General features: G+C 37.2%; 1 protein-coding gene across 4 annotated transcripts in view; it reads left to right on the top strand.

Annotated features, from left to right (window-relative positions):
- Positions 1-12,796, top strand: part of LOC127624559 (neural cell adhesion molecule 1-like) — a 307,759-nt gene extending 294,963 nt beyond the window's left edge. For 2 of the 4 annotated variants that reach the window (XM_052099330.1, XM_052099331.1), the window contains 4 exons: positions 1,789-1,987; positions 2,637-2,753; positions 3,576-4,124; positions 9,573-12,796. In XM_052099330.1, coding sequence (XP_051955290.1) covers positions 1,789-1,987; positions 2,637-2,753; positions 3,576-4,124; positions 9,573-9,696 — 989 coding nt within the window. In that variant the 3' untranslated portion in view covers positions 9,697-12,796. The remainder of the gene's footprint in view (positions 1-1,788; positions 1,988-2,636; positions 2,754-3,575; positions 4,125-9,572) is intronic. The other 2 variants (XM_052099332.1, XM_052099333.1) reach the window with 1 other exon arrangement.
- The last annotated feature ends 679 nt before the right edge of the window (positions 12,797-13,475 follow it).

Here is a 13,475-nt window from a genome sequence, read left to right on the forward strand (position 1 = left end):
TCCCCACACATTTGAATGGCCTTTTCCTGACAATCCTCTCCAGGCTACGGTCATCCCTGCTGCTTGTGCACCTTTTTCTTCCACACTTTTCCCTTCCACTTAACTTTCTATTAATGTGCTTTGATACAGCACTTTGAGAACATCCAACTTCTTTTGCAATTACCTTTTGAGGCTTTCCCTCCTTGTGGAGGGTGTCAATGATGGTTTTCTGCACAACTGTCAGGTCAGCAGTCTTCCCCATGATTGTGAATTCAACTGAACCAGACTGAGAGACCATTTAAAGGCTCAGGAACCCTTTGCAGGTGTTTAGCTGATTAGAGTGTGACACTTTGAGCCTACAATACTGAACCTTTTCACAATATTCTAATTTTCTGAGATTCTGAATTTGGGGTTTTCATAAGCTGTAAGCCATAATCATCAAAATTATATCAAATAAAGGCTTGAAATATCTTACTTTGCTTGTAATGAGTCTATATAATATATTAGTTTCACCTTTTAAGTTGAATTACTGAAATTAATGAACTTTTGCACGATATTCTAATTTTTCGAGTTTCACCTGTACATATGTTTAAAATATTGTGAAGTTCTTTATTTGCCAAAACAATTTTTTTTTATTTATTTTTTTATCAAAATGCTCCTCCTTTATCCAAAGATTAGCTTGATTAAATGTGAGCATGCTTAGATCTTACTGAAAATTATCTTGGTTAACCCTGAAGCACTTTTGCCACCCTTTGTTTCACTCTTTGACAAATTATGTCGGTCGTCTTCATTACATCTGTGTGCTTTTCACTGCAAGTACTGCCAACAGATGCTGAGATTGATTTGATATGATTTGCAAGTTTATCAGTTTAAGGGTGACCAATGCAGAAGGAAAATACATACAGTATAGCTGATGTGTATTAGATCAACATGTTTTCCTTGTATTTTGTGACCAGCATTCTGTTTACTGATCTAAATCATGTATTATACAGTACATGGTTCATTTACTTTAGTATTTTCATGGTGTAACTTTTACTTTGCTGGTAAGTAGCCTGTGTTTTCATAAGCTGAAAACACAGTCCTGCTTTGTGTTTGTCCATACTGTCTGACACTCTTTCCTTAACCATGGTGTTTCCTTGTAATGTTATTAGTGTCAGTTGCATTTGCTGAGTATGTATATATGTGTGTTTATGCCGTAAAAGCTTTAAAGTGCTAAAAGCTTAAAATTGAGATTATCTTCACATGCCAGTGCAATATCTCTGTTGAAATGTGTATTCATGAATATTAGCCAAATAATCCTTGCAGTTAACACAATGAAAAAGAACGCTGAAGTTCTGCACAAAGAGAGTAAATTATGTCCTCTGAATTAACACGCTGAGTTAATTTCCATGTGAGTAATGAATGCCCTTGTTCACAATGTCACTGTACATGATTGTATACTGTATACTGTGTGTCTGTTCAACACATGGAATGCATCCCATGCTTTGAAATTTTGATTATCTATGTCAAAATCCTAAAACATATTGTGTTTCAATGCATGTGTGATGGTTTCTGTCCTTCTTGCCTTCAAGAGGCCTTGTCAATTCAACTTTTCAACAGTTACAAACTATGCAAAATAGATGTTGGCAATATCGACACAAGTGAGAGTACAATTTTTGTGAGTATCAGCACAATTTATAAATTGTTGATGATTTGATGAAATTGGCTTTATCAATATGGTGCTGTGGAGAAGCCTCACACTTTATGGCTATGATGTCATATGATGTTGTTTTGTTTAACTAAGTATCCCCTCTTTTTTTACTTCAAAAGGCACCAGGTCAGGGTTGGGCACAGGAGCCATCGTGGGCATCCTCATTGTGGTCTTCATCCTGCTTCTGTTTGGTGTGGACGTCACATGCTACTTCCTCAACAAGTGTGGCCTTCTAATGTGCATTGCTGTCAACTTCTGTGGCAAGTCTGGCCCCTCTGCCAAGGGCAAGGATATCGAAGAGGGAAAAGCCGCCTTCACGTGAGCAGTCTTTTCCTTCTTATCTCATCTGTGTGTCATCTTTTGCGATACGGCCATCCATTTTTGCTCGCCTGTCATATCACTCCTATCAGCTCTACAGGAGGGCTTGAGGCAGGCCTGATTGGTGCATATCTGACTCTACGAATGAGAGTGATTTGAATATTGCCTCATGGCAGCAATTTTAAGATAAGAGGAGAGGTGGAGAGCTGAATGCTGGTTAGGAATGAGATGAACACAGAGTGTTTGCTTTTGTTTATTAGCCATTCTCTGCTAAAAAAAAAAAAAAAAAAAAAAGAGAGAACTAAAACCAGCCTAACCTGGTTTGTTGGTCTTAGCTGGCTTAAGCTGGTCTCCCAGTCTGACCAGCTGACAAAAACCAGAAAACCAGCAAACCAGACCAGCTAAGTCCAACAAACTATGGTTTAAGCTGTTGATTTAGCATGGTTTGGATTGCTATACCAAGACAACATGGCAATTTAGTGCATAACATTATCAATTAATTGTTTCATTGAAAATGTAATCAGTTATTATACATGCAAACACATTTTTAGACCATTTTATTTCACGGCAGATAGCATGACTTCTGTTGTGTTTTAGCTGTTGGTCTTTGTACATATGTGTAACTCTGGTGTGTTGTCCACTGTAACAGGAAGGATGAGTCCAAGGAGCCCATTGTGGAGGTAAGGACTGAGGAAGAGCACACTCCAAACCATGAGGGAGGAGGCCCCACCGAACCCAATGAGACCACCCCTCTAACTGACCCTGAGTGAGTCTCTGAACACACACACTCAACCCTGTTACACTTGAAAAACCACTCTCGCCATACACAGTCAACCATGGGAAAGACACTTAAAAATGCATGTAAGCTTACACACTGTACAAAATTTCAACAATATATTTTCTCAAATGTGTAAATGTAAGCAAGTGAACCATATAGAACCAATCATGATGACACTGAGTGGTAGAAAATATATCTTTATGGGCTATCAGTCTCAATCGGTTATTTCAGTGAATTATTTATATATATAATAAAGTTTTTTGGAAAAGTCAACATTTAAAACTTGAGGTTATATGTTTTAAATCTATGGATCCAGTAGGCTTCAGGTCTAGATAATATTTTCCTGAGATGAGTCTGGCATATTCGCAGCTAAAGAGCTATTTGTTGAATGTTGCCACAGTAACAGAAGTAGGGCCTAGCTGCAGGGTCTAGTAACATGTTATTCATTATTATTGACTGCAACATAATAATGCAAATAATCAACTCACTCCGTGTAGGAACACACGAAATGGCTACCATCAATGCTATTGGATGTACCCATTGGGCTTCCAGTAATATAAACTATTAACATCTACTTGTGTTTATTGAATTCAACTTCCCCCTCTGTGATAGTTTAATGCTGTAGATACCACACACCCCTTACATTTCTTGCACCTTAAGATGACCTAACATGATTTATCTTTACTTTGACATGCATGTTACACTTACTTATGTGTGTATATTTTATCTTGGCCTTCCTCCCCTTCCTTTTCTTTGTATGGATCCCTGTCTTTCTCCGTCCTCCTCCCTCTCTTCCTCCTGTTCTCACAGGCACACTGCTGACACCACAGCAACCGTAGTGGACTTGATTTCCTCTGTAACCACTAACTCAGACCCAGGCACTGACAGCCCCGCTAGCGATAGCACCACCCTTACCTCAAGCACCGCCCCTGCGGCTGATCCTAAGCCCGCTCCCCAGTCCAGCACCCCAAAAACTAGTGTCACCTCTCCTACCTCCCCACAAGCTGCTGCCCCTGCAGCCATGACCCCTCTTGTGGACTTGAGCGATACACCCTCCGCCCAGACCTCAAAGTTCTTAGATGCCCACCCTGCATCTGATTCAACCGCCCCAACCTCTGTGACCCCTGCAGATTTGGCTAAAGCCGATTCTACCAAACCCCTTGTTGTCGAACCAGCACAGAATGCTGGGGCAAAGGGCCTGGCTGAGTCGGCCCCCAGCAATACTGCGAATCCCCCCCAAAGTAAGGAATCTCAGGTACAGCAGACTCCAGATAATGACCTTGCCATGGATGTGTTTGATGCGCAGGGCAAGTCCACCACCACTGACTCCACTGCAGAGTCTGCACCCAACCAGGACGAGTATGGCCATCTCTAGATCTTTAGTTGTGTTTGTGCACTGCAAAAAATTGTTTTGAGTATTTCTGTCATAAAATGTCAAAACTGATAATTGCTGCAGGCAAATTGTGTTCTGTGAATAGAGCACAACCTATAATTGGCCTAATTTACATGGAAAGGAGCTGTGTTTGCATGCAAAGGAATGACTTGATTTAATATATTAAAAGCACCAATTGCTTAAAGTAGATTGCAGGTGGATAGTGTGGTTTGTGTAAGGTACAAAAATAACACACGCACAGGTGACCCAGCTGTTTTGAGTCATGCTTTCAGAGAAATCAAGCACACTTTTGTAAAGGTTTGTGCTTAAAACAAGAAAAAATACTATTTTCCAACTGGGAAATAAAAATAAACATTCTTCAGGAAGAAAACTGGGTTATTTTTTCTTATTTTCTTGCTCTCTTGTTTTAAGCACAAATCTCATTACAATTTGTTAGATTTCTTTGAAAGATTTATTTTATTTCTTCTTTAGAATATTTATATTTTTTAAGGATGTTTTTAATGATTATTAAATAACTACATATTTGTACTGGAAAATAAGACAAAAATACTGAGTGCGGTGTGCCCCTGTCCTTAACCATCTCCACTTTCTGTTTTGTTTGTGTGTGTTCTCCCTCACCCCATTCTACCTTGCACACTCACTCTCTCACTCACTTCACTTCCTTCCCACCACTCAATACAATACCTGAATTTCACCAGGATTCTCATGCATCTTCAATCTCACAGTATTCCCTTTGGTATTCAAATGAAGTCTGACTTGGTAAGCCAAGACCGATTCCACTGTGTTTTATTTTCACCTCAGTAGAAACCGGTTCAATGGCGGCGCTACAAAGCAAATCCATTATAAATGTGTGAAATTTTCCTTTCAGTTCTGTTTTGAGCAAATGCAACAAGTTCGTTGATGATTTTAAATGATGACTTTCAAAGCTGAAAGATACAGTGAGAAATAAATTAGCAGCCTTTTAAGTTTTTGTTTAAAAATAATCCTCCTTAGAGAATGCTAATTTATGACCTTTGTAATTGCTTTAACACAGTAGACAAGGTGCATAGTCATTTGTGAAATGTCTTCAAATGGCCATCTAGTACATTGTCGTTCAAGATTCTATTCTCCTGCAGAATCCTACTTCTCTCTTGGACCCCAAGAGGTAGCCATTTGTAATGCCTGTTCAAAAACGTATCAAGTCAAGTCAAGTGGTTTTTATTGTCGTTCAACCATATACAGTTAGTACAGTACACAGTGAAACAAGACAACGTTCCAACTAGCAGGCATGTTAGTCAGCATTAGGAATATCAAAATTACTGGTACATTTGGTGCTAGGTGGACATTTATGAGCGTTGCTGTTATGATCATATGATCAGCCGAATGAATAGATTTTTCTTGATAATCCACTGTCACTCACCTAATATTATTAATCATAATGTTAGTTATAATATAGTGATAATATTATTATTATTATTATTAATCACAAATGAATATTATGACACCATATAGTTCATTCTACACTTTTTTTTTACTTTTTTTTTCTTCGTAATGCTGCATCTTCGTTGCTAGCTGTCAGTGCAACATAAAGACTAATATGACAGAGTGCACCTTTAACATTATAAATGTATTTTGTAGGATTTCTATTCAGGCACCGTATACATTAAACATTAAAAAGTTCTTTCAGCTAATATAATTTTGTTGGGGTTCAAGAAGGGCAAGAATCTAAACGTGAATTTAAAGAATTTAAACGCACAACATTTCTGAGAGATTCAGTCCTGCTAGCTTGGTAGAGGTGTCTAATAGAGCCAGAAGTAGAATCATTCAGCTCAGCTTGTGTGGGGGTAGTGGCTGTATCGATGCCAAATCCTGTGAGCTTGCATGAATCAGCCTCCTCAGTACCATTCTGTAGCTCTGTGTTCTGAAATACTGAAAACATCGGTTCAAAACAGTCAGCCGTGATTTCCAGCAGGGAAACATGGCGTTTGTTAAATATTTACCAGAGACTTTATTTTCCTTACTTCCCCTTGTGCTTTGCAGTTCTCACTTTTTATGTTTGGCCCAGCCTTCTCAGTCAGCACATGTCAGGTTTGTTCTCTCTTTGCCCAACTCAGTTGTCTAATTTGAGCAGGAACACTCCAGGGATGATCCCTCTCACTGACTGCCACCTGGGCTCATTGGCTCAACTGTCTGTAAGTGGCGTAAAAGATTTCAGGGTATCTGAGTGCTTTTCTCGGACTGGTCTTCACAGACCCTGTAAAATATCACTGGAACAACTGAGTTTTCCACCTTTAGACTCTCTCGAGCCTGGTATCAAGACCAAGCTGAGTTGTTTAGGGAAGGGCATTATGACATTAATGTTTGTTTGTTTTTTCAGTCAGAGCAAACCTCATTTTAACTGAACAGCCATTGTGATCACAGATTTAAAATGTTTAATCAAAATGTTAAAATACAGTAAAAATCAAGTTAAAATTAATCAAGGCATGTTTTCCATGCAAACACTGTGTAATTACCAGAGCTGGGTATTAACGGATTACATGTAATCTGGGTTACATTTATCAGATTCCAAATGAAAGTACTTGTAATTTTATTCAATTACATTTTGAAATACTCGGAATTGGATTACAATTTCTTTTTTTTATAGAATTAAATGATTACATATTAACAAGGCAACGGTAGTAAATTGGTAATAATTTATTGATCATCCTAATCATTCTCTTTTATACTTTTTTTTTATGATTGTTTTATATTGATTTTATGGTCATTCATGTTCATAATGTTGCTAGTGTTTTATGCACTTACAATTAACTTGATGTATCAGTATTTTGAACTGGCCATTCACTGTCATTTGTGTTAAATTTAATATTTATTTAATTAATGTGAAGTTTAATGCATTTTTTTAAAAATGCCATAAGCAGCTCTTATTGGGAGGCTCATTTTGTTAGTTATAAAGAATGGAATACATTTTCTTTCTCTTTGTACTTTTATGTTAATATGATTATCCTACTCAAATGCATGTGACATACAATAAAATAGAATTATGTTAAAAGTAATCCAAAAGTAATCCACCCTGACTGGTATTTACTGACCTTTGTTGAGTTTATTCACTACATATGAATATAACAACAAAAAAAAATTGTCTTCAAATATCTAAACACCTTTAGAGGATTGTGTAACTAGTCAAATGACACAGCCTTCAAGAAACCAACCCTTAGGCCAAATAAAAAGCACATTAATATCATTGGGTCACTTTTGAATGTTGCTTTAAAAAAATATATCTAAATCATTGCAGATATATAGTGAGTTCTCCATAAATCACCCAGCCCTACTTGCAGCACCACTAGAGCATCACTATAGACCAGTGAGCTCTGACTGGATAATGATGCTTTGTGTATGCAACAGAACTGGCTGACAGGTCACTTCACACTTGGCCGCTCTTCATACGAGGCTAGACTGTGATCAGATAGCTTTATTGTGATGAGTGTAATGATACTCGACGGCTAGTGCTGCCACCCTGGCTGATGCATATCATTTATCATCAACCAGGGACAAGAAGTTCAGCCCTCTTACAATGACAAAGCACCCCACTCTTGTGTCGTACCACTGAGATTGTGTAGATGGTAACGCAAGCTACCCTCACTCCACTGCACCCATTCTCCTCCCCATAATGCCCCTCTGTGGCTGCCGGGATGGGTCTGCAATATCTGGGAACACTCGACATCCCAGCTTGTGGTCCTGTGTTACAGCTTGAAAGAAGCTGAGAGCTGTCATCGCTGTTCAGGCATGTTTGATGAATATAATGAACAGCAGTTCACAGCTGATAACAGTGCAGGGATACTAAAAAAATAGCCCTGCAAGAGGAAAGGAAGGAAACGTGTCAGGAATGTGACAGGAACTGTCCTTCTCAATTCCCTCCCAGCAAAGCTCATCTTCAATTTGCATGATTCATTATACATTTATGAATGATTTGGCACACCCAGTACAGGGCCAGTCAATTCCATTACGGGAATGATCAGTGCTCAGAAATAATCAGCCCACTGCAAAGTTCCTTTTCAAGCCTTACTATCTGCTTTGTCAGCTCCCTTTTGTCAGCATGTAAAATATTCACTAATAGCCAGTTTGCAGTGGATGATTTTCATTTATTTATGATACATTATTTATTATTATGCTTTGCTCCAGCCAACCCCGGGAGAAAACTGTGCTGTGTATCAACAAATCATTACACAGCCAATAAGCGTAGAGGGAGAGGTTAACATTTATGTAGTTTTATTGAGGTTGTCTCAGCAGCTGAGGCGTCCTTTTCAGGCGCTTCACATCAATGCTGTGTAGTAACTTTCAGTAAAATATGTAAACATGCTTCAAATTAAATATAATATTTACTGTGGTAGCAAAATTACACAAGAGAATTGCAAAGATAAAAATAGACCTATAAAAATATACGTTCTCAAACATCTTGTCCAAATACTCTCCCAATCTGGCGTTGACCGAAAAATTTGACAATGCAAGAAAACTGCTTTTACATGAGATTTGAAATCTTCAAATTTGTATCTGCTTTCAATGTCAACATTTAAACAGGCATGTGCACGATACATGTGCACATTTTATAAGTCGGCAAGGACGCCGGTAAAGGTGATTACATACAACACGAAATCAGGGTAACTGGCAAAAATCTACCTGTGTCAATTGGTTTATGACCTTACCCTGATAAAAGAAATCCATTTAAGACATTCACATGACCCTACATTAAGCATAACAGTTGTAACTTTGTGCATGAGTTTTTACAGACTCTTTTTACAACATATTAAGTGCAGAAAGGAGAAAGTATTTTAACATGGTAAATGGTCTGCTGTTATATAGCGCCTATTTAACCATAGCGGTATTCAAAGCGCTTTACACTGTGACTCATTAACACACACACACTCACACACCAATGACGGCTAGCCTGGGAGAAGCTTTGAGAAGGACACTTCGGCATGTGGAGTCGTGTGGGCTGGTAATTGAACCGCCAACCCTGCGATTAGTGGACAACCCGCGCTACCACCTGAGCCACAGCCACCCCATCAAAAAATTACTCACTTCAGCATTAATATCGAATGTAATTTTGCTTCACAAGGATATGTATATATATTAACATGAAAACAAGACAGAAATAGTTAGAAATTTTTTTTGTTTTGTTGCAGAATATTTTGCATCATACAGTACCTGCATGTTTCTCTGTCTCCATACATGCTCATTCTCATGAACAAATCTGGGTTAATTTGATTCCGATCTTTGATGTCAGGAAAAGTGTCTTGAAAAAAAGTCTGTTGGCCTCACAGTTGTATTCTCTCGAAAGTCTAAGCATAGTTAAAGAGGAAACACAAGCAGCAAATCAGAGGACTGAAAGACATTTCTGATGAACTTCTCTTTTATTGCTCTTTCTTTTTTTCCCCCAGTGGTAAAATTGCTGGAGATGAAAAAAGTAAAGTGGTGGAAACGGAGGTAAAGAAACCCCCTACGGAGGTAAAGACAGTTCCCAATGAAGCCCCCCAGACGAACGGCAATGAGAGCAAAGCGTGAAACAGAACCGGCAAGCGCAGACAGACAGCACCACACCACCACATCAAAACATGGTTTAAATTAAAGAGTTTCTTTCTTCAGTGTCTCTTTGTGTTTGCAGAACAAACAAAAAAATTCTAGATGAATAGAGCACCCAAAGAGCATATGCCTTTATTTTGTATTTTCATTTCTGTTACAATTGAAACTTTTCTTTTTTATATATAAACACAAATGGAAGGAAATATGTTTTACCTCTAATGCACTCTCCTTGACCATGGAAGTAAGATAAGTATCTTTGAAATTGTATTAATGTCTTAAAAGGAAGTGAAGTAGACAACCATGAGGAATCATAGATTTTAGCAATTCCAGAGCAATGCCTTTACACACCACAAATATTGCTGTTATGTTTCACTTATGTTCCTTCTTTATTACATTCAGTATTCCCATCATTATTGCCATATATTAATATTTTTGGGAGCATTTTTGATGATTTACTTGTGTTTAAATAATGTACAAAAGCAACCGCCTTTTATTTTGTTATTTTTCTTTTTCGAGAGTTAGCGATAGATCATTAGTATGCTAGCTTTGCATAATTATTTTTCTATTATGTAATTCGTTTTATTACAGCCCCTAATGTTTACAGCATTTTGCTATAAAATCCCTTTGGCTTGCTTCTCTAGCAGACACAGCATAAACAAGATGTCACAGCACAAAGATTACACATGCCTGACAGAGTAGAGGTCTGAATTAGTGGTTAGGGTTATACAAATAGTTTTCTGTATTTTCTTTTCTATTACAACACACACTTATCTGATTCCCCTTGAACGGTTTGGGTTACTTACATTTACTTCAAGTCTTTTAATGCAGCTGTAAATTTGAGAGATCGCTTATGGTGATCCTTGGTAGTTGCTTTCCACAAGTCCTTTAAAAAACATTAAGAACAAACTGGAGATCTTAGATAAAGCTCAGATGGCTCCTTGAGAGAATTGAGTACCAGCATTACTGTGACTCACTGCTGTGCTACATGGTACAGTAGATACAGCTGTTGCAGTCATGGCCTAATAAAAACATCAGGGCCATATACGTGTGTCTGATGCTCACAGGACATTATGTAATACTGCGACGAGAAGTCAAGTTTCTTATGTCTGTTGCTCCATAAGCTTTTGTCCACATAATTGATAAAGAGTGATTTGAAATTAACCCACGCAGCAACAGTGCTCCAAAGGCAAAATGCAGAAACTATGCCAACACTGAAAATAAGAAAAATGGCTTCAAAGTTGCTTGATTTCAGCATGGATTATGTGGTAGCTGTAGGTTTCACATTTCGTTTCCTCTGAAGCCGAGTATAGTTGAGCCAAACCAGTCTTTCTCAGGATGGATTATAGTTTAAGGGACCTGATATCGGTCATTACTCAATTTTGACCAAATATTTAGTGGCATGTACTGCGTTTTGCCTTTGCACGGCTGGATTGTCAAAAAGTAATGTTTGTTGGATATTAATGTCTTGAATGTGCATACATGGCCAAAATATTATTATTATTATTTAATTTAAGCCATAGTACTGGTCTTGCCTGCCTGCCTGCCCTGTTTCTCATTCTTTAGGCTGCAAGCTTGTGCCCTGTGAATGCGTGAAATCCTAATGTGAATACAGTGTGTTTTCTGTAATAGAAAAAAGAATATCCATAGGTTGTGAAAGCTGTAGCTGTTAGTTCAAACAATGTTCATCAAGATATGATAAACAGAAGAAGATAAAACAATGGTGGCAACAGCAGAAATGGAATACAGGATACAAAGGAGTTGGTACCTTCAATATAAACATCCTCTGAGTTTTCAAGTCATTCTGAAATGGACTGATGGTACACAGCTTGGGTTTACTCCCTGCTAAAAGATGGTTCAGATATGTAAACAGGGAAAATAATAGTTTTGATTCTTGCTTAGTGTCATCAAATGAATTTCTGGGTCTTTGGGTGTAAATGGTTTGTGATATCTGAAGTTGAGTTCTCAAAATCTCGACAACATGTCTATTTAACGGATGCATAATAAGACATATAGCTACTGTACATCCACACAGAAAACTGTCTTGATACATTGCGTCTACGTACCCAAGACCCGAGCAGGCATCCGCTGTCTGTGGCCCCAGCTCACATTTGGTCAAATACCTTGTCAGTGACATTTATTTTTCAATCTGAAATAAGCATGCAATGTATTCTGAACTAGATGTCATTGGTGTTAAGGTTAAGAACTGAATTGCTAAATAACTGAAAATGTCAAAGGATTATTTGTTGTACATTTCTCTCTGAATGTCTGTGAACTGTTCTAGTTCATATATATTTACTTTTGTCAAGTTTTCTTTTATAAAGCAGAAATTAAATGCTCTTATTTGGTTGAATGGTAACACTTTATAACAACTTGAATTAGTTAACATATAATGCTTAACAGATCCATGGTTCATGTATATTCAAATATATATGAATCAAAGTTTCAAGACATTTCCAACTATTTCATTGTACTTTAATTGTTCAGTTAAGCATTTTATAGTGTTATAATGTTTGTTAATGAAAGTTATTGTAGAGTGTTACCAGTTCAATTCTGGTCTGTGAAAACAAGCATATGAGAGCCTTGTACAAACACTGTATTGCGAGGCATTCAAACCATTCCTTGTGATTTCATTGAAAAACAAGCTGGAATTTGAAAACGGCTTTGGATTCATTCTACTGCCGTTCAATGTGGGACCAACTGTAATGCAAGGTTACATGCACAGTTTAGCTCTGCACTCGTGCCATCATGCCATTTTAAAAGACAAATGTCCGTTCAAAATGATGATTTTTTCGAAAGCATTTGAGGTTCATCTGAGCAAATCACACTCGTTTGATGTGAAGGCTTCTGTGACTCATTCACACGCAAACATTTGTTTGTCATCACCACTCTCATCCCAGACCTTTTTAAGACATCCATCCATGCATTTTCTGCTGAGAGGACCTTCTCACAGTTGCATACATGTTTTTATGAAATCAAATGTCAGTACCACCATCTTTCCCCACTGCCACTGCTGTAAATACTAACCGAAAACAATTTGATTCTGTCGACAAATTCTTGTGTTCAATAAAAATATAGAAAAATATTTGTGTCTCCACTGATTCATTTCAATCTGTTTGGAAAAGGCTTTCTGTATTTGTAAAGGTCATTGACATGTTATCAGGACGCAATGTGGCACAAGCAACACTTCCTTTACATTATCTTTCAATAGCTTGTGTTTGATAAAAATGCTGTAATGCACTTATGAAGTTACATAAGAGGTACATATTAAATAATACTTGCTTTGCTTTAACAGAGGAGTCACTTACAATATATTTCATAAATACTATAGGCAGTCTTTTAAAAATATATAATATAGGCTTTGTCTAAAAATATATTAATAAATATAGTATAGATATAGAGTTTTTATGTCTGTTGTCTTCATCTTGGAATCGTATTATGTGGTATTCATAATGATGATGTTTTAGCTAAATTACAAGATTTTGTAACACTTTACAATAAGTTTTCTTTCGTTAAGATTAGTTAATGCATTAGGTATGAAAAACAATGAAAATAAAATATTTTTTACAGCATTTATTAATCTTTGATCATGTTCGTTCATAAAAATACAATTGTTCATTGTTAGTTCATGTTAGTTAATTGTGCATTAACTAATATTAACTAATACAGCTTTTGATTTTAAAAATATATTAGTATGTGTTGAAATGAACATTAACCAAGATTAATTAATGTTGTAAAAGTTGGGTACAATGGGGATAAAGGCC

Source organism: Xyrauchen texanus, chromosome 31 (assembly GCF_025860055.1).
Source record: "Xyrauchen texanus isolate HMW12.3.18 chromosome 31, RBS_HiC_50CHRs, whole genome shotgun sequence".
Classification (NCBI taxonomy): Eukaryota; Metazoa; Chordata; class Actinopteri; order Cypriniformes; family Catostomidae; genus Xyrauchen; species Xyrauchen texanus.